This window comes from Primulina tabacum, chromosome 11 (genome assembly GCF_025594145.1).
Source record: "Primulina tabacum isolate GXHZ01 chromosome 11, ASM2559414v2, whole genome shotgun sequence".
NCBI lineage: Eukaryota > Viridiplantae > Streptophyta > Magnoliopsida > Lamiales > Gesneriaceae > Primulina > Primulina tabacum.
In genome coordinates, this window is record NC_134560.1 from 23415422 (window position 1) to 23437924 (window position 22503).

The 22503-nt window shown below is 37.1% G+C and overlaps 1 protein-coding gene and 1 non-coding gene across 2 annotated transcripts; one reads left to right on the forward strand and one right to left on the reverse strand.

Moving 5' to 3' along the window:
- Positions 1–15287: 15287 nt before the first annotated feature.
- Positions 15288–15393, reverse strand: LOC142519974 (small nucleolar RNA R71). Its single transcript, XR_012813856.1, has one exon. It is a non-coding gene; the product is annotated as a small nucleolar RNA R71 (small nucleolar RNA).
- A 3722-nt stretch (positions 15394–19115) lies between these two features.
- Positions 19116–19929, forward strand: LOC142519699 (uncharacterized). The gene is made up of 2 exons (XM_075622730.1): positions 19116–19148; positions 19492–19929. The coding sequence occupies exons 1-2, from the start codon at positions 19116–19118 to the stop codon at positions 19927–19929; spliced, it is 471 nt and encodes a 156-aa protein (XP_075478845.1).
- The last annotated feature ends 2574 nt before the right edge of the window (positions 19930–22503 follow it).

Here is a 22503-nt window from a genome sequence, read left to right on the forward strand (position 1 = left end):
GAAGTGACCTGATTTGCTACAGTTATAGCATGCATTTGGTTCATCTTTGGAATTGTTCCTTTTGTATGGCTTCTGGAAGTTCCCTTGATTCTTTCTCATGAATCTTCCGAATTTTTTGATGAATAATGACATAGCATCATTACTCAACTGATCAGCAGATTTTTCGACTGAACTGATTTGTTCAGTTCTGACAGCAGCTAGAGCAGTTGTGGCTGCAGAGGTAGATGGTTCTCCTTCTCTGGTCTGCAGCTCAAACTCATAAGCCTTTAAATCAGCAAACAAATCATGAAGTTCAATATTATTCAGATCTTTGGACTCCCTCATTGCCATGGTCTTGACATCCCATTCCTTGGGAAGACCTCTCATTACTTTTAGTGCAATTTCTTTATTGGTATACACTTTTCCAAGTGCATTTAACTCATTGATGATACTGCTCACTCTTTCATCATACTCGTGCATTGATTCTCCTGCTTTCATTTTGATGTTATCAAACTTTTGAACAACAACAGAAAGTTTATTTTATTTGGTTTGATCATTTCCTTCACACAGCTGGATCAGCTTTTCCCAAATTTCTTTGGCTGTTTTACACATTTTTATTTTGCTGAAAGTTACTTTGTCCAGCGTTTTGTACAGAATGTCTTTAGCCACATTGTCAAGATTTGCTTTTCTTTTGTCTTCAGTTTTCCATTCATCTCTGCTTTTCTATTCTTTGTGGTGCCCCTTCTGTTATGGCAACTGCTGTATTTGCTTTTAGAATCTTCATGGGTCCAGAAGTTATGACATACCACATGTCATCATCTTGTGCAGCCAAATAAGCCTGCATTCTAATTTTCCAATCATCAAATTCTTCTCTGGAGAACATGGAAATTTTGTTGAATGAAGTCATGCTGGCAAGTTTTTAGATCAAAAGTATTCAAGAACAAGATTCAACCGCTCTGATATCACTTGATAGGATCGATTAACGCATCAAGAGTGTTTAGAAGGGGGGTTGAATAAACACTCACAATTAAAACTGATCTTTTCGAATTTTGAGTTTTGTTTGGTGACAAATTGAATCTCGGAATCTTGTTGGTCAATGACAATTAGTTAAACTAAAGTAGTTGCGGAAAATAACTGACTGAAAGATAGAATACGAAACTGAAATAAAATAGGCAAGGGTTGTTTCTGGATGTTCGGAGATTTTAATTACTCCTAAGTCACCCCTTCTATCTCAAGGAGAGGATATCCACTAAATGACTTTGATCAAATACAAGAATTGTACTGACCCACTTCAGTTTGGATTTAACACTGCCAAAAACTGAAACTCTTAGTATTACAGAATGTTCTCAGTGCGTAACTGATCTTAGCACTATCGAATTTCAACGATTATTACAACTAGCTAATGAGTTAAATTGTAGCCTTAACTGCTACGAATATATCAAGTAAGATTGAGCTGAGATTTTGACAGAGTGACAGCAAGCTTTTTGAATAGTGTTGACTCTCTCTTTTCTTCAGCTTTTCTTCTGTCATATTTATAAGATTTTTTTCTCCAACGGTAACTTGAGATGAATTTGAATCTTTGTATCCGTTGATTTCTACTTGATTATTTCTTGGACATTGTTTGCTTCATTTATTGTGATACGTCTTAATTTCTTTCGCCGAAATGCGTTTTTCTAAGCTGTATTGATTGAAGTGCGGCGTTGCAATCTTCTATGTCTCTTGATAGTTGATTGTTCTTTCCCGAGATATGTTCAGTTGAAGGGTGCTTAGCATACGGCTGAATATATCAGTTGATCAGTTTCCAACTGATCAGTCAGTTGATTTTAGTTATTAAGTCCAGTTGCTGAGTTCAGTTTACTCGATCAGTTGATTCGTATTTTCAGTTGATTCATATTTTGTCAAACGCCGGAATTTAGTTTCCAACAGGCCTTGATGTTGTTGGGCCATTGGATGGCTAACATATTTGTGAATTTTAAATGGGCCAAAATGTTTTTGGTGAAAAATGAGTTTTTTGGGCCCTTAAGTTTAAAATTACAAAAGTTGCAAATATTTTCTCATAAAATAAATAATTGAAGTTAGACTTTAATTATTTATAGTAAATTGTGATTTACAAGAAATTCGGTTATAAATAAATTAATTGGAAAGTAGACAAAGGTGTTTGTATACTTTGTTAATTTAGTTTATAATCGTGACGGTTAGTGATTGGTTCAAGATATATAATATTGGATCAATTAATTATTGTGATAATTAATTGATGGTGTATAATATGTGATATTATGCATGAAGGATGATCAAAATCCCAAGCACAATTTGCTAGGTGTATGCTAGGATATTTTGTGTTGAATGATTGTAATAATTATCAAATTTAAAATGGGCTTGGTTTATGGCCCGTTCCCACATTCATGAGATGTATCCCTATTTTCCATGAATATTTATTTGTAAATATTAGTATAGTGGATGATCAAGATTGGAAGATGGTGGCCATGATGATTATGAAGATCGAAGGCATGTAAATATTGGAAGCTAATGTAATAGTTGCATTTGCATCCCTTGCATTACCCTAGGATTGGACCTAGGCCCGTGTTTAGCTCACACGGGCCATTAGTATTGGGGCGATTGATCATCCTTGTTTGTTTACTGTTTATAATATATGCATGATATGTTATAAATAATGAGTATGTGCGTTATTATTATGATAATAACAAAGTTGCATGAATCCGGCAAACATACGATCAAACATGGCGAGCTTTTAAATAAAATTAATGATGAGACCTTTCAAAATTAAAAAACCCTCATTTTGAATAAGATTCAAAATTAATATCAAGCCCGAAAAGGGGAATTATAAATTTGTTTATAATTTTCATGTCTTCCATCGACAATGGAAGCATGATGAACGCTACCCGTACTCGGGGCTCGGCTCATATTATTGGGGGGGCCCTGGGTTCCGGAAACTTGTGACATCCATTGACATGGTGATGTGAACTACGTGGAACTTCCATGATTTCGGCTCGTATTATTGGGGAACTCATGGCGACCGTCCATTAAGGTTCAACATCGATGGGTAAGGCTTGACACGTGAAGATAAACGACGTCATATTATTGGGTCTTAATCAAACGTGAGACAAAATTTTACGTAGAGGGTTGCATTGTGATGCAATTGGAAAATACCTTTTAGGGATTATGATTGGCTGATATTATTCGGGATCATAATTCGCTAATTGGACCTTATGTACCTACTGAGGAAAGGAGTTTCCCGTTTTCACTAGAGGGTAGTGAAAATGTCAAAACAGTGGGAGCGAAAATTTATAAAGTAAAAGTCCATACTTTATATCTTACTAAATATTTTAAAATAGTCATTAACATTTATCTGTTTTACTTTTCAGTACAAAATTTGACAATATCTTCAATTCGCAATCCGCTTTCTGCCATACTCGAAAAACACGTATTAACCGGACCTAATTACATCACTTGGCTAAGAAATCTGAAAATCGTCTTGAACTCGGAAAATATTGCATATACACTGACTGAGTCGCCCCCTGCTGAGGCTCCGACTAGCTGCACTCCTGAGGAATTGCAGAACTACAAGGATTGGTGTGACCATGACTTGAAGACCAGGTGTTATATGCAGGCTTCTATGAATGATGAGTTGCAGAGGCGTTTTGAGGATGCAAAGAGTGCTGCTGACATTCATTTGCACCTCAAGGAGCTCTTTGGAGAGCAAACACGTCCTCTTAGGCATGCTACCGTCAAGGAGTTGATCACTTTGCGCATACGATATGGGGCCTCGGTCCATGAGCATGGCCTAAAGATGATTGGGCTCGTGGACAAGCTCGTTGGCATGGATTTGATATTGCCTTCGGAGTTGACCACCGACGTGTTGCTGTTATCGCTGCCTAGCTCATTTGATCCTTTTGTGGTGAACTTCAACATGAACAAGATGGAGCCGACCCTTGAGGAGTTGGTGGACATGCTTGTGATCTTTGAGTCCACCATCAAGAAAGAGAAGCCGGTTCTTTTTGTGGGCTCTTCATCTGGTACGAAGACCTGTCCACCTGGGAAGGGAAAGAAGCGTTCTTTCCAACGTCCCAAGAAGAACGTGCCCTTGAAGAAGCAGACTCCGGGTCCCGTTGTGGCAGCCACACCAGTGAAGGCTGACAAGACTGTTGACATCTGTCATCACTGCAAGAAGCCTGGACATTGGAGGCGTAATTGCAGGGAATATCTGGCCCAGAAGAGTTCTGGAAACGGTATGTTCTATATAGAAGTAAACATTTCAATTAACTCTACTTCTTGGGTATTGAATTCCGGATGTCGCTCACATCTCTGTAATGATTTGCAGGCGATGTGAAGAAGTAGAAGGCTCAGGGAAGTTGAGACCTTCTTGAGGATGGGCAATGGAGCAAGGGTTGCTGCCAAGGCCGTAGGAGATGTTTGCTTGTATTTGAACAATGATTTTAAGTTATTTTTGAGAGATGTTTTGTTTGTACCAGACTTGGTGAAGAACATTATTTCCATTTCTATGCTAGATAAAGATGGATTTTCTTGTTTATTTAGCAAAGGTGTTTGCAATATTTACAAAAATGAATGTTTAATTGGTACTGGAGAACTTGAAAATGATCTCTACACCTTAAAATTGAAAGATATTTCACTTAAAAATGTCCAAGCTATAACAACAAACAAGCGCAAACAAGATACTCTAAATTCGGCACAATTATGGCATGCTCGATAAGGACATATTTCCCTAAGAAGGATGAACAAGCTAGTGAGAGTGGGCATGTTTGATATGTCTGATATTAATGCTCTCACGACTTGTGAATCCTGTCTAAAAGGAAAGATAACCAAAATTCCCTTTAAGGGCCATGTGGAGCGAGCCAAAGTGTTATTGGATTTGATCCATACCGATGTGTGCGGTCCGCTTAGCATCACCACTAAGCATGGACATGCCTACTTCATCACCTTTACCGATGACTTTTCGAGGTATGGGTATGTGTATTTGATGAAATACAAGTCTGAAGCCTTTGAAAGGTTCAAAGAATTCAGAAGTGAAGTAGAGAAGCAATTGGGACGAAGTATCAAGACACTTCGATCGGATCGAGGTTGTTAGTACTTGAGTGCCGAGTTCCAAGAGTATCTTAGGGAGAATGGGATTCTCTCGCAGTGGACTCCGCCCGCTACACCGCAGTTGAATGGTGTTTCGGAGCGTCGTAACCGGACTTTGATGGACATGGTTCGGTCTATGATGGGGTTCACGGAGTTGCCGCCATCCTTTTGGGGATATGCGCTTGAGACAGCGGCACTGTTGTTGAATAATGTCCATTCAAAGGCAGTTGACAAGACACCATATGAGATATGGATGGGTAAGCCACCCAAATATTCTTATCTTAGAATATGGGGGTGCCCTGCTTATGTGAAGCAGGTAGTGGGAGATAAATTGGATAGTAGATCCATTTTATGTTACTTCGTGGGATATCCAAAGAATTCGGTTGGATACTACTTCTATAATCCCAAAGAAACAAAGGTGTTTGTTTCTAGGAATGCAACCTTTTTGGAAAAGGAATTTCTATTGGATAGAAAAGGTGAGATGATAGAACTCGAAGAGGTTCGAGAGACACCCACCATTATAGAACCCACACCCGAAGAGCCAAGAGAGGAGATACAAGCTCCTAGAAGATCCGAGAGAGTCTCGAGACCACCTATGAGGTATGGTCTGCTTCTTGAAGAGGACCATGATGAGCCTAACCATGGATGTGATCCAAGGACCTTCAAGGAAGCGTTATCTGATGCCGATTCATCCAAGTGGCTTGAAGCGATGGAATCTAAAATGAATTCCATGCATTCGAAACAAGTGTGGAATCTCGTGGATCCACCTGAGGGAATTGTTCCCATAGGGTGTAAATGGATTTACAAGAGGAAACTTGGAGCGGATGGGAAGGTATTGACCTTCAAGGCGCGATTGGTGGCAAAAGGATATACTCAAAGACAAGGAGTTGACTTTGAGGAAACCTTTTCTCCAGTTGCAATGTTCAAGTCCATAAGGATTTTGCTAGCCATAGCTGCATGGTATGACTATGAGATATGGCAGATGGATATTAAGACAGCCTTTCTTAATGGGGATATTATAGAAGAGATTTACATGTCTCAACCTGAAGGGTTTACATCTATCGGAAGTGAGCATATGGTATGCAAACTTCAAAGATCTATTTATGGTCTAAAACAGGCATCTAGGAGTTGGAACCTCATATTCGATAGTACAATCAAAGAGTTTGGTTTTGCTAAGAATCCTGAGGAACCCTGTGTGTATAAGAAGGTTAGTGGGAGTGCTGTGACATTCCTTGTGCTTTATGTTGATGACATTCTACTCATTGGGAATGATGTAGGGATGTTGCAATCAACTAAGATATGGTTAGCGAGTAAGTTCTCGATGCAGGACTTGGGTGAAGCATCTTTTGTATTGGGAATACAGATCTATAGAGATTGCTTGGTCTCACCAGTCCACATACATTGATACCATCGTGAAGAGGTTCTCGATGGATGAGTCCAAGAGAGGACATCTACCAATGTGTCATGGCGTGTCCCTATCCAAGTCTATGTCTCCCAAGACTGATGCAGAGATAGCGGCGATGACAAGCATTCCTTATGCATCTGCGATTGGTAGCATCATGTATGGGATGATATCTACATGTCCTGACGTGGCTTTTCCACTAAGTGTAGTGAGTAGATATCAATCCAACCCTGGTCTTCCACACTGGAAAGCTGTAAAAGACATCCTCAAGTATTTGAGAAGGACCAATAAGTTGTTCTTGGTCTATGGGGTAAAGAACTTAAATTGGAAGGCTATACCGACTCTAGCTTCCAAAGCGATATCGATGACTCGAAGTCAACCTCTGGGTTCATATTCATGCTGAATGGTGCTGCTGTCTCTTGGAAGAGTTCCAAGCAAGACAGTACTGCGGATTCCACCACTGAGGCAGAATATATTGCTGCATCAGTTGCAGCAAAGGAGGCTGTTTGGATAAGGAATTTCGTCCAAGAGTTGGGCGTCATTCCTAATGGAGTTGCTCCTGTCCCGGTGTTTTGTGACAACACGGGAGCCATTGCTCAAGCAAAGGAGCCGAGGTCTCATCAGAAGTCCAACCACGTATTGAGAAAGTACCACATCCTCAGGGAGATCGTGGAAAGAGGAGATGTCACGATTGACAAAGTCAGCTCCGCAGATAATGTTGCTGATCCACTAACTAAGCCTTTACCTGGACCATTAGAGAAGCATCGCGAATCAATGGGTTTGAAGCATATGGGTAGTTGGCTCTAGTGCAAGTGGGAGATTGTTAGAGTAGGTGCCCGTCGAGCCAAGTGTTGGCCGAGTGTTCACAATGAAACTCTATGTATGAACAGTCTTTATTTTAATAATATTTGAAATTATTATTTTGGCAAATCTTTATCTGTATACCCATGCTAGTTGCATAGATAAAGCCCTTGAATATACAAATAGTAGAAAGAATATGAGATGCTCATATGATGAGTATCATGAAACTCATATTTGGAATACTGTATATTCTAAACAGTTCCTAGTCGATTCAGCCGCCACTAAGAAGGATATAGGCCGCTCGAGTTCGAGACTAGTATCTACGATGTGAGTACCATGTTTCATTGGTAGGGGACATTGTGATGTCCGAGCATGCAGATAGGTGCTCCTGGTAGAGTGCACTGAACAACCCTCCATAAAGGACTTTCCAAGTGGTTCTCACTTATCGAGTAGAAAAGTCCTACTTTATGGTTGTACACCATTAGTCCTTGTGACCCGGGACAACATTGAGACTCTATTTGCTAGAATTACACTTTGACTTGTTTACCGACTCTCATGGGGTCATCAGGTGGCAAGGTTTGGTGTTCTGTTGAAACATATAGGAGTCGATGCATTGTAGTCGGGGATTCACCGCTTACCTTCGGGTATGGATATCCTCTGTGTTCTCATGTGTATGTAGGTTGAAATCTCTGATCAGATTATGGTGGTAATTATGAAAGGGATTTCATAGATTACACCATCGATGCAACTACGACATGACACATAGTATCGATTCATTGACAACTCTCGATAAACCAATGGTTGTCGAATCTGTCGGGATATATGAGTTGAAGGGACCGTACTGTATGCTAACCATAATTGAATGGTTCTTGCAGGCACTATCATTTGATAACTAGGGAATCATGTAAGCGATGCTGTTAGGCGTTTAACATGGTTGGTTGGATACTATCAGACTTGAGTTCCGACGTTCTTGTTATCAAGGAGTTGATAAGTAAGAATGGAGCAATTAGGGTATGCTCATATAAGGACATGTTTAGTACGAATCACATGGAGATATGAACTCACGGCTAGTTGTATCAATGAACCATTGAGTGCCACACAAGTACTAGCTTTCTAGATCCCGTTGACAAGTAAAATAGTTCAATGTGTTGAACGGCTTATAAATGAGTTTATAAGCGTAAGGAAAAAATTAGAAGTATGACTTCTATAAAAGAAATATAACTTTTAATTTGTGAAAGTGTTCCTAGATTAAAAGTAGGCCAAGTGAATAATGTATTTGAAAATTGTGATTTTCATAAACATTATTATGGACTAAATTAAATTAATTCAAGTGTTGAATTAATTAAACACTAGTGGGCCTAGTAGAGTCCAAATAATTAAATTAGTTCAAGTGAAGTAAAGTTTAATTTGACTCAAATATATTTGAGACAATTAAATTAAAGTCCATGGGCCTTGTAATTGTTACAAGCCCACTCAAAAATGCATGCATGGGAGGTGAAGAGTTGGGAGACAACTTTTTGAATAACCAAGGCATGGCATGCACATGCTTAACTCAACTTTTTCAAGGACCAAGAAAAGTCTTCCAACCTCTTTCCCTCCCTCACTTTGGCCGAAAATTCCTCTCCTAATTCTCTCCATTTTTCTCTTCATTTTGGTTGAGGAATTCTTACACTTCTCAAAGAAAAAATCCTCATATTTTTCTAGTGCAAAATATGAGGGGATTTACCTAGTTAGTAGTGGGCTTGATTTTGAAGGAAGGACTCAATGACAAGGAGAGCTTGTAGATTTGTCTTGCCTTTGAAGAGCCAAGTTGTTTACAACTTGATTGGAGCCATCATCAACCTCAAGAGGACATATTTATTTAATTTGTACAATGTATTTCTCTCTTTCTTTCTTTTTTCTCCTTTTTTTATTTGTATTTTTATGAGAGATAAATAGGTCGCAGCATATAACTTAGAAATTACATAAATCTTCAAAATCTTTCTTTTTTTTTTAACTCAGGAAATATCAATTTTTTTTTTCAAAATAAGAACACAAGATCTAAACAATAGATAGCCTCTCTGATGATCAATAAAGGCTCGCAAAATGTTTTCTCAATCCTCTCCATTCACTCACAAAATATGTGTGAGTTTAAAAAAATTTAGGCAATCTTATCAGGTATATCTTGGGCCATATAATTTAATAACTGATTTTATCACAATGGTTAATCATTCAAAAAAATTTCATAAATCCATATTTTTATAGTGATCAAAATATTAAAATTGACTTTTTTTTTCAAATAAAAATTTTAACATCCTTAGATAGATTATTACAATTTCTAATCTAAACCTTTCAAACATGTAATGTATGATATTTTTGCAAAAATTACTAAGATACAAATAATAAACATGTTTTTATTTAAAAATAATTTTACATGTTTTTATTTTAAAATAATTTTTTTTAATTATTTTTTTTAATTTTAAATTTGTTCTTCCCCCAATCAGAATATGACATTGTCCCTAATGTCAAAATAACTATTAATAAAGAGTACATAAAGAAAGAGATATCACCTGAAATTTTATTGAAGATAACAAACTGAAACAAACGCAAACCAATTCACGATTTTTGAATCAATGATCCAACTTTCTTTTCTTACTGCTTGATTGCGACCAATTGATATTTGTTATCATCGGATCAGGCTTATGAACAAAATCTTCCAAATCATCAATTAATTGGTAGGCAGTCGAAGCACAGATGAGCATCCGTCGTGAATTTTTTGAAATGAAATTCTGTTTCACAGCTTTATCAAGAAATGTCAACAAACTGTCATAATAATTATTGATATTCAACAAGCTCACAGGTTTATTATGGATATTAAGTTGTGCCCAAGAAACAATGTGAAAAATTTCTTCTAATGTACCAAAACCACCTGGTAGTGCGATAAAAGCATCAGACTTTTCAATCATTTTGGTGATTCTTTCATATATAGAAGAAACTTTTAATTCCTCCCGAATCGTAACACCTGTAATATTTCCTTCAGCTAAAGCTGTAGGAATAATACCTAAAACCTGACTACCTCCAAGATGAGCAGATGTTGAAACAGATCCCATTAACCCAATATTACCTCCCCCATATACCAAGTGAATTTTTCTCTCAGCCAATATCTTTTTAAGATTATTCGCTGCTTCTACAAATACTTCATTTTTTCCAGAACTCGACCCACAAAATACACAAATATTTTTCAATGTTTGTGCAGAAGATCCAACCATGTTTTTACTTTCTTTTTGATATGCGAAAATAGAGAACAAGATGAGAGATTTTATAGGGGTAATATATTATCATGACAAAACTATGGGTCATAGCTGTAAGCAGAATAATCAGAATAAACAGTAAAAGTAATAATGACACACATGCATATAAACAGTAGTGTGATTGTGGCTCACAATTTTCCTCTGGTTTTACGTCCAGAAACGGCTTCAACGCCTTCTATGAGTCGAAGATATGCTTCCCATCCAATTTTCTTATAAATTGGCAAACAGGGTCTTTTTTAGTCGGATTTCTAAAACTATGACGCTCATCTTGAAATTGTTTCCATAAACGGAGAAGTTCAATTTGCACATGTCCATTAGAATACGTCTCAAGAGTCAATAAGATGTTATCTAAAGACTCCTTACTCAGCCCATTCTTAATGAAACCAATTTTATCTTCTCTGTTATCGGAAACACATCCAAAAGATCTGCATCGTTTGTGACAAGTACATCTTGCACACTTATGACAAACCCCTAACCTTTTGGCCCTTCGTTTTTTCGCATAAGTGCTTTTTCCTAATCCAGACAAATACCGAATGAGCAATGATTGTGGAACTTCTCCTCCTAATCGGACCTTAACTTCTATTACAAGACGAATATCTTCTAGAATTCCTTTTTGCATTAACAATTTCAATCTTTCACACCTACCTGCATAAATTTTTCTTAGAACATTTTCAGAAACAGAAGGAAAATATTTACAAATTTTTGAGAGATTTTCATCCATTTTGAAAAGAAAAGAAATGATTTTTTTTTATTTTTGTATCAGCAATTGTGGGAAACTGATTTAACCGACTATGAGAGTCACGGAGTACCGTTATCCGCCATTTAACCGGGAAAATAAAAAGATTAAAGAAACCTGAAATAAAAACAAACAAAATTAAATGCAACATAAAAATTTAAGGATCCGAAAGGGAAATAAACTCTTCCTGAAGGATTTCATTTTCCAAAAATATTTTAAGTCTTTGTCCATTAACTTTAAAAACATCACCATTTTTAGGATTTTCAATATCCACAGCTCCATAAGGATACACATGCTTTACAACATATGGGCCTGTCCATCTTGATCGTAATTTTCCTGGGAATAAGTGAAGTCGAGAATTATAAAGCAAAACTTTTTTACCAATTGCAAAAGATTTTCTAAGAATTGTTTTATCATGAAATGATTTTATTTTTGCTTTATAAATCTTTGAATTCTCATACGCATCATTTCTGAGTTCATCAAGTTCATTAAGTTGCAATTTGCGCAATTTGTTGCAATCATCCATGCTTGAATTAAAAGTTTTGATCGTCCAATAAGCTTTATGTTCCAATTCCACAAGCAATTGGCAATGTTTTCCGTAAAGGCTTTCATTTACCGATTTTCTTCTTCAGTGATTTGTCCCCTCAAATATCTTACTTTCCCCTCAAAATCGCTAATATCAATATTTCCCATTCCTCCTAGGACATCCCTATACTTACATATTTGTCTAATTTCCTCAATCACAATTCCTTATGTAACTCTTGATTATTAATTTACTTGCTGACTACATTCAAATAGACCCTTTTAGGTTTTAGAAAATTGCAACCTAAATCCCAGAGTTCTTGGATTATTCGATTAAGCTTAAATTATTGCATTCCTATCCTCTCAAACTATCGATTTTAAAGAAAAAAAGTTCACATAGCTTTAGAAAATTGCTAAAATGACCTCATAATTTTCTTAAAATTTGCAATCAAGACCCAAAATTCTCGAGTTCTCAAATTTAGCCCTAAAATTTTCGCATTTCAGCCCTCCAAGTTTTCGGATTCTGAGCACCTATATTTTCGAATTATAGCTAAATTTCCTCCAATATTTCCAAAAACTTGCAATTAAGTCCTACAAATTATTATAATTCAGTTCCTAAGTTCATGATTCTTAAAAATTCAACCCACAAGATAAAATTCGAAATTCTCTTCCTGACAATGTAGAATTCGAAACAAGCAGTCCTAAATCACCAAGTTCAATTCACCTCAAATTAATCTTAGGTAGTGCAAAATTCGAGATACACAAAACTAAATTCTTCTCACGGCTCTCCTCTTCACCATGTCTGTGAATAACATGTCTCGGAGACATAGTTTCACACCGTCAAAACCACGAAACCAACATGCATTTAATTTTTAAAAAATGCTACCTCTAAATTTCTATATGGTAAAAGATTAAAAAAAATTTCAGCATATAAAATTCAAAGCATTAAAAACTCACAGACTTGTGGTGTGACTTCTTGAGCTCGTCATCTAATTTTTAACTTTAATATCCTACTGATTTGTTTTTGTAAAATTAGAAACTTGCAATTTAAAATGCTCAACATTTTCGAAATCCAAAAATTAATTTACCCTTTAAAATCTCAAGTGCATAAAATCCCTAAATCGTCAATTAACAAAAATCCTACTTTAACCATTAACATGATCAAAATTAAACTTCAAAATAAAGTATAAAAATATCTAAATTTCTCAAAATCTTTATTTCAAAACTTTAACTATCAAGTTAATGCGGAAAATAATTGTCTCTCAGGAGTGTACTGTCGGACTAGATCCACTCAAGCGTCAGCGCCTACCTCAATATCATACTCACCTGCAACTATACAAACCTAACTCAATGACTCAGCACGTTCTAATCATATGTAACAAATAATATATATACAGGCACATACGCAAAATCATACCTTTATTTAAAATAAGCTTGTATTAATAAATTGATATAGGTGGATTTTACTTGTTTTTCATGTCATGTGATGTCCCATTGTATTGCATTTATCGTTTAGATTGCATGCATTTTGTGTTGTTTTGGCATAATTTATGTTTTCTTGTTGCTCATAAGGCTTTTGGTTGAAAATACAGGCAATTCGTGAATAAATTGAAAATAAGTGGGCAATTTTCTAGAGCTATCCACCCGGGTGCATATTTATACTCGCTCGGGCGCCTGCAAGGTGTGAATTGAAAAGACTTGCGCAATCTATCCGTTCGGGCGCGTCAAAGAAATTTTGTAATAGAACATTTGCGCAAGACATCCGCCCGGGCGCATTTGATTTTTTGGAAAGATTTCCTGCCGATCTTTTTCCTACTTTTCTGAAGAAGGCTGATATGGAAAGGGGAGGCACGAGATTTCAAACATTATTCAGCAGCCAAGGAGTTGGGAGAAGGAGAAAAAGCTGGGAGAAAATCTTGGAGCAAAGTTTGGGAGTTGAAGATTATCGAGATTCCAAGCATCGTTTTTCGCGTTTTTTGTCAAATCTAGTATTTATAATTTAGAATTTATTGTTTAAACATTGTTTTACTCCTTTTCACAATGAATTCTCGTAGCTAAAATTTTGTTTTTGTTGGGATTTAAGGGGATCTTACCCCCAAACCGATTTAGATAATTCATATTTCGATTTATGGTTTATTCTTGATTATGCTATTGTGTTATCGTGTTGTTAGAGCTTATCTAACTTTAATAATAAATTTTATACCGCAATTGAGTTCGAGAGAATAGCTTGTAAAAGGAACGAGTAGTATAGTCCGTGGATTTACAATTTACATAGAAATATGAAGTCAGATTCACGCCGATAGTCATAGTCTTGAGGGGCGAAAGCTAGGGGATTTCATAGATCGGCATGTGATTCACCTTGATAAATAATTATTGAAATTTAATTACTTTACTTAGTAGAATTGGTTTGGCATAGCTCGAAAGAGCGTGTTCTATTGAATAGGAAATCATGTCGGATCCGTAGACCACTATCGAACGGATTAAATAAATAAAGAGGGGTAGGTGAACTGAAATTCCCAACAAATTTATTTTTCATTGAATTTTAATTAACCATTCTAGATTATATATCTCATTATTTAATTCTTATCTTTGAGTTTTTATTTAATTGTAGTAGTAGAAAACAATCATCCAAATTTCGTTGCTAAAGATTTGATAACTGAAAATAATAATTGTAAAATACAGTCTTCAGTGGAACGATACTCGTACTCTCGTACATCATACTATTACTTGACATCGTGCACTTGCGATTATTTCGAGCTTAAACATTATTAATTTTGACCAAGAATTTTACAGTGCAAGTTTAGCTCGGTCAAGTTTTTGGCGCCGTTGCCGGAGATTGTTAATTCACAATTTTATTTTTAGTTATTTTCTTTAGCATTGTTTAATTTTTCTTGAGCTAACACTCCATATTTTATTCCAGATATCTTTTCCAATGCATGCCAAAGTCACTTGATGTGGAGCTTGAGCAATTTGACCCTGAAATTGAAAGAACTTTCCGCAGAAGAAGACAGCAGTAGAGACTGAAGGAACTGATGGAGAGGCACGAGCACGAGCATGAGGAGGAACACCATGAAGATAGACACGTTGAGGTGCCACGCTGCATACCGATGCTAGAGTATGCCCAGCCTTCTTTGGATGGTGCACGCCACAGAATTGTGAGGCCTATTGTGCGGGGAAATCACTTCGAAATCATGCTAGCTATAATTCAGATGGTCCAGAATACGGTCCAGTTTGGGGGATCTACGTTAGATGACCCAAACACGATTTTTTGAAATTTGCGATACTTTTAAATTTAATGGAGTTTCTGATGATGTTGTTAGATTGCGTTTATTTCCTTTATACTTACATGACAAAGCTAAAGCCCGGTTAAATTGTTTGCCTGTAGGTTCGATCACCACATGGGAAGACATGGGGAAAGCATTTCTCATTAAATACTTTCCCTCATCTAAGACCACGAAGCTGCGGGCAGACATCACCACATTTGCTCAATTCGAGCAGGAGTCTTTATATGAGGCATGGGAGCACTTCAAAGATTTATTACAGAGATTCCCACATCACGAACTACCAATTGGTTTAGTCGTTCAAAAATTTTATTATGGCTTGCTTACTCCTAATCGTACTACGATAGATGTTGTTGCCTGTGAAAACCTATTGAGAAAAACTGCTGAGGAAGGATATGACTTATTGGAGGAGATGGCGGCTAGCAGCTATCATCCTCATTCTGAAAGGAAAACCAGCAGAGAAGTGCAGGAGTTCACCAGGTAACTGACATTTCAACTATTACTACGCAACTTGATATATTGAACAGGAAATTGGATGGCTTGAATATGGGTGGCACTGCTATGCGTCTTCAAAAGATATTCTGTGATAAGTGTGGAGGTGAACACTTTGCGAAGGACTGTCAAGATGGCAATCCTTTCTATGTGCAAAACGAAGCACCGGTGAATCAAGTAAGAGTCCAAAAACGTCCAAGGAATGATCTATGTTCAAACACATATAATCATGGATAAAGGCAACATCCCAGCTTCTCATCGGGAGGTCAAAACAGTCAGAATAGACCACAGGGAGGACAATCGTATGGAAAACAACCGATGTACATATCTGACCCTCCTAGAGAAGAAAAGTCCAATTTGGAGCAGATGATATCTAAGTTCATCTCATCCACCGAAACTAGACTCCAAAACCAAGATGCATCGATAAAGGGGCTAGAGAATCAGATTGGACAATTAGCTAAGATGATAGCAAGTAGAGAGCCGGGCACCTTGCCAAGTAACACAGAGACCAATCAAAAGGAGCAAGTGAAGGACATCGAGTTGAGGAGGGAAAATTTTAGTCCCGAAAAAAAGAAAATAGTCAATTGTCGGATGCACAGGCTGAGACATCAAAAGGTAAGTCTTCTAACTCTACACCAGCACCCAATGCACCATCCAAAATTGTTATAACTCCTCCTTTCCCAGCAGCATTGAAAAAAGCAAAACTGGATGCGCAATTCGGTTAGTTTCTTGAGGTATTTAAAAAAGTGCACATCAATATTCCTTTTGTCGATGCTTTGATGCAAATGTCTAGCAATGCAAAATTTCTGAAGGACATCTTAGCAAAAAAGAGAAAGTTGGAGGATCACATGACGGTGAATTTAACTTAAAATTGCTCTGCTTTGGTGCAAAACAAGATCCCACCGTAACTTAAGGACCCAGAGAGTTTTTCTATTCTCTGCATGATTGGTGATGTTTTTCATAAAGCATTATGTGATCTTTGTGCAGGTATTAACCTCATGCCGTTATCTGTGTTTAGGAAACTAAGGTTGGGAGAACCTAAGCCAACAAGAATGTCTTTACAGCTAACAGACAGATCTATCAAATATCCAAGAGAAGTTATTGAGGATGTGCTAGTGAAAGTGGACAAATTTAGTTTTCCGGTAGATTTTGTGGTGCTCGACATGGAGGATGACATGGAAATACCGTTGATATTAGGGAGGCCGTTCCTTGCAACTAGCAAGGCCCTAATTGATGTGCAGGAAGGGAAGTTGAGATTGAGAGTGGGGGAGGAGGAGATGACTTTTGATGTCTTTAATGCACTTAAGCACACATTGAATTTTGATAATTGTTTTAGAATTGATGCTTTTGACTCTCTTATGTGTAACTATGTGCAGGATGCTATTAAGGACCCTTTAGCAGCCACTCTCACTATTGAATTGAGAGAAGACGAATTGGATGAAGCGAAAGCTGAGCCATACCTTAATATCAATCATCCATGGAAGTGGCCAATAAGGATGATATTAGGGGACTTGGGGGATCGGAGAGACTTGACACCTCAGAAGTCAAGCATAGAGGAGCCACCAACTCTTGAGCTCAAGCCATTACCTCCACATCTGAAATACATCTATCTAGGTGGCGGATATCAAGGAGCCACCAACTCTTGAGCTCAAGCCATAATAAACTTCCTGTGATTATTTCTTCTTATTTCACGGACGTGATGGAGGACAAACTGCTGAAAGTTTTGAAAGTGCTCAAGAGTGCATTTGCGTGGAAGGTGGCAGATATCAAGGAAATCAATCCATCAGTCTGCATGCACAAGATATTGATGGAAGACGAATACTCACCTCTTGTGCAACCTCAAAGAAGATTGAATCCAAAGATGCAAGAAGTATTAAAAGCAAAACTATCATACTCCTTGATACAGGTATTATCTATCCTATATCTGATAGTGCATGGGTGAGCCCTGTTCAATGTGTGCGAAAAAAAAGGTGGGCTTTCTGTTATGACAAATGAACAAAATGAATTAATACCCACTAGGACAGTTACGAGATGTCGTGTGTGCATTGATTATAGGAAATTAAATGATGTCACCCGTAAAGATCACTTTCCACTTCCCTTCATTGATAAAATGCTTGAGAGGTTAGTGGGTCATGAGTTTTATTGCTTTTTGGATGGGTATTCAGGGTATAACCAAATCATGATTGCGCCTGAGGACCAAGAGAAAACCACTCTCACTTGTCCTTATGGCACCTTTGCTTTTGGACGGATGTCTTTTGGTTTTTGTAATGCCCCTACCACGTTTCAACGATGTATGACCGCGATATTTCATGACATGATAGAAACTTTCCTTGAATATTTATGTATGACTTCTCAATATTTGGCTCTTCTTTTAATGACTGTTTGCAGAATTTGAAGGTGGTATGGATGAGATGTGAGGAGACAAATTTGGTGCTGAATTGGGAAAAGTGCCATTTTATGGTACAAGAAGGCATAGTATTGGGGCACAAAATATCAGAGAATTGAATAGAGCTGGATAAGGCAAAATTAGAAGTTATCAAAAACTTACCACCTCCGACATCCATAAAAGGGAGATAGAAGTTTTCTAGGCCACGCGGGTTTTTATCGGCGTTTTATTAAAGATTTTTCTAAAATTTCCAAACCTCTATCTTCTTTACTTATGAAAGATGTGCCATTTGATTTTAATTCCACTTGTCTACAGGCATACGAGGATTGAAAGTAGCGCTTGGTGTCGGCTCCTGTTTTGGTGGCACCGGATTGGGATCTACCCTTCGAGGTCATGTGCGATGCCAGTGATACTGCGGTTGGTGTTGTTCTTGGCCAGCAGAAAACAAGGTATTTTCATACAGTTTACTACGCAAGTAAAACCTTAAATGCGGCTCAATTGAATTATGCAACCACTGAAAAGGAACTACTTGCAATAGTATTCGCGTTTGGCAAATTTCATTCATATCTTGTTTTGTCCAAGGTCACTGTTTACACAGACCACCCTGCACTGAAAAATTTACTTGCTAAGAAAGATGAAAAGCCACGCCTACTTAGGTGTATTTTATTGTTACAAGAATTTGATTTAGAAATAAAGGATAAGAATGGTGTTGATAATGTGGTAGAGGATCACTTGTCTAGATTGGAGCTGATTAGTAATGACTGTGTAGATCATGCCATTAATGACTAGTTTTCTGATGAGCAGCTATTTGAGGTGAAACATTGTCCTTGTTATGCAAACTTTGCTAACTTTCTTGTCACAGGCACACCACCACCCAATCTATCATTTTACCAATGAAAGAAATTCTTTTCTGACGTGAAGCATTATTTTTGGGAGAAACCATTTTTTTTTAAGATTTGTGCAGATTCTATGATAAGAAGGTGTGTTGCGGAGGAAGAGTTTGGTCAAATTCTAGACCATTGCCATGACCGTGAGGTAGGTGGTCTTTTTGGACCAACAAGGACGGCATCTAAGGTACTTGAACGTGGCTTCTATTGGTCAACTCTATTTAAAGCTGCTCATTCTTATGTGCTTGCCTGTGATAAATGCCAGCGGACAGGTAACATCTCTAACTGTCATGAAATGCCGTTAAACAATTTCATTGATTGTGTGGTTTTTGATGTGTGGGGGATAGAATTCATGGGACCGTTTCCCAGTTCGTTCACGAAAAAATATATTTTGGTTGCGGTTGATTATGTTTCTAAGTAGGTAGAGGTAGAAGCATACGCCACTAATGATGCTCAAGTGGTTTTGAAATTTTTAAAGAAAAATATTTTTAATATATTTGGAACACCATGAGTAATCATTAGTGATGGTAGCACCCATTTTTGCAACAAACTCTTTAAAAAACTTTTGAGCAAATATGGTGTCACGCATAAGAAATCTACCACCTATCACCCCAGACGAGTGGTCAAGTTGAAGTGTCTAACCGAGAGATCAAGCGGATTCTGGAAAAAGTGGCTGGTGTCAGTCGGAAAGACTGGTCTGTAAGGTTAGATGATGCTCTTTGGGCATATATGACTGCTTTGAAAACACCTATAAGCACTACACCATATAGGCTGCTGTTTGGTAAAGCATGTCATTTACTTGTAAAGTTAGAGCATCGGGCATACTGGGCAACAAAAGCACTAAACTTTAAATTTGCTGATGCAGGTGAACGACGTCAGCTTCAATTGGATCAGTTGGAAAAATTCCGGAATCTTGCATATGATCTCGTATTATCATACAAGGAGAAGATAAAGAGGGCTCATGACAGGCGAATCATCGAAAGGGAATTCAAAGTTAAGGCAAAAATGTCCTACTCTACTAATCTCGGTTGCGACAGTTTCCCGGAAAATTGAAGTCATGATGGTCTGGTCCATTCGTGATTTCTTAAGTTTACCCATCGGGAGCTGAAGAACTGCAAGATGGAATGGATGGGACATTTACGATCAATGCCCAGCGACTGAAGCACTACATGGGTGGCACAATTGAGCCACAACTTGGAATCACCTGGTTCCAAGACAATCAAAACAAAAACTGAACGACATTAAATCTCTCTACTATAAATTGAGAACTACCTCTCTTCCCCTAATCTTGTACTTAAGTCGATTTTGTTATTTTGGTTCCTTTATTTTACTTTGAAAAAAAAGTGACAGTGCACGAGGTCTAACGCCCAGACATTCGTATGCATATAATGTAAGGTAATGATTATGATTAAGTATGGTCATTATTCCTTTTATGGTTTATTATGATGATTGTTTGGGATGTGTTATGTAATGGTGATGGTTTATGGCTTCAAGATATGATATGATTGGTATTGAATGATATTGAATGAAGCAGAGAATGTATGGATGGAATAGAAAGTGATCTTTAGCCAAATAAGTAATGAAAGTGCTAAAACGGTATGAAACTGTGGCAGTAGTTGTGATTTTTAGCATAATATTTTGTATATTGATCCAAATGATTTGAGGTTACTTCCATTAGAAATATAAGACATAAGGCTATAACTTTCATGTTTTGAGTTTTGTTCAAATCACTGTGGAAGACAAGCCAAAAGCGCCCCGAAGTGTGTCGTGTGTATCGTTGTTCCTCAAGTGACACATGTTGGGAGATTGAGCATAACTCTTTACTCAGACCTTCAAATGACATGAGGCCAATTTGAGATTCAAGCCAAGACATAGAGCTAAAACTTTCATGCCTACCACTTTTCCAAATTATGAGGGGAAGAGGCGTTTTGGAGGCGATCTTTGAGGCGGCTGTGAGCAGAGCGGTGCCCGAGCGGTAAGAAATGACCGCCCGAGCGCCACTGCTTCTGGAATTTCGGGATTTGGACAGTAACGTCCGCGCTATGGCGGTAATTTATGACCGCCCGAGCGCCTACATAGTAAAAAAACGTGTTTTGGGTATATTAAGGCATAAAATCGAATGAGACTCTCATTTTCTTCATTTCCCTTCTCCTTGTTTCTCTTCTCCATTGATTCTTAGCTAGGGTTCTTCATCATCTTCTTCTTTTCTTATTCAATCAAGCAATTAATCTTCAATCCTGAGTTGGAACTTCATCTTTTTAGTGAAAGGGACAAAGGTAAGTTGTTTTTCTTCTTGTTCTTGAGTTATTGAAGATGGTGGGTTTAGGGCATGATAGTTGTGATTGATGTATTGGATTAAATGGTCATCTAATGTTTTTATTTGAGTGTTGATGGTTAGTTATTGGGTTTATTATTGTAGGATCATCATCAAGGTTTAGGAAACCAAGTGCTCCAAGTGTTGTAAGTGGAATCATTTCTTAAATGCATCACATGATCCTATATGTATGTGATTTGATGATTTTATGATGTTAACTCCTTTCAAATTCCATTCATGATATATATATATATATATGTATATCTGGTAGTGCAATTATATGCATTTTGGATGAAAGGAGTTAAACTTTACAAGATGCCTATAATGTGTTTGATAAAATGCTTGAATGAAGTTTTATATGATTGAATGATTGGATTGATAGTGATAGTAGAGGTGTTGGCTCTGGCAATTCTAAATCCGCAATGTAATTGGCCAATTAACGATGAAAACATGTGCTCTCTTATAAGATGCATTTTATGCAGAGGTACGTGTCCCTCCTGTAAGATTCGTTTTTACGAAGAGGGTTAGCAATAAATGAACTATCTTATAAGAACTATCAATTCTTCAGTTAATCAATGAAATGAATATCATCCCTATTTATTGTTGTATTATGATTCTTGACAGATGATATTAATGATGATTCGACGTTTATGAAATGAAATGGATAATGTTTTCAAGAAAATGTAATTGAGGCTATTCATTTTATGTTTTACAATAAAATATATATATGTATCTTGTTAGTATTGATTCCATTTGCTGAGTTTTATACTCATTCCAGTTATGTTCATGTGATGCAGGCACAGGTAAGAAAGACTGATCATCCCTGAGTTGTCGAAGCGAGAGAAAGAAATATGCCAAACTTTGGAGATAGTTGTTGGATGCTATTTTGATATGTTAAGCTTTTGGTTATTTTGGGAAACATTGAAAACCTTGTTTTGGTATTTGAATTAGAAATATGTGTAGATATTATATTAAATGGTATCTGATGAATATGAAAATATTTTGTATGTATTTTATGTGTTGCTTGAGATAGGTGGCATGTCCTATTTGTGGGGAGATGCTGCCCAATTTTTTTTTTTTTAAATTTACACCTTTTCTCCAAATTATATCTTTAAGATTCCGCACTAATTATGCATTTTATTCATGAGTGTTAAATTTAGTGGTATCAGAGTCGAGATTTTCGGACCAATGATTTGGCATATGACTTCCTCTGCTGTCGACATTTCGGTATGTATGTACCTGCATCATTTGATATAATATGAATGTGTAGCCTCAATAATTATGATATGTTATGTATGGAAATGGTTTTAAAC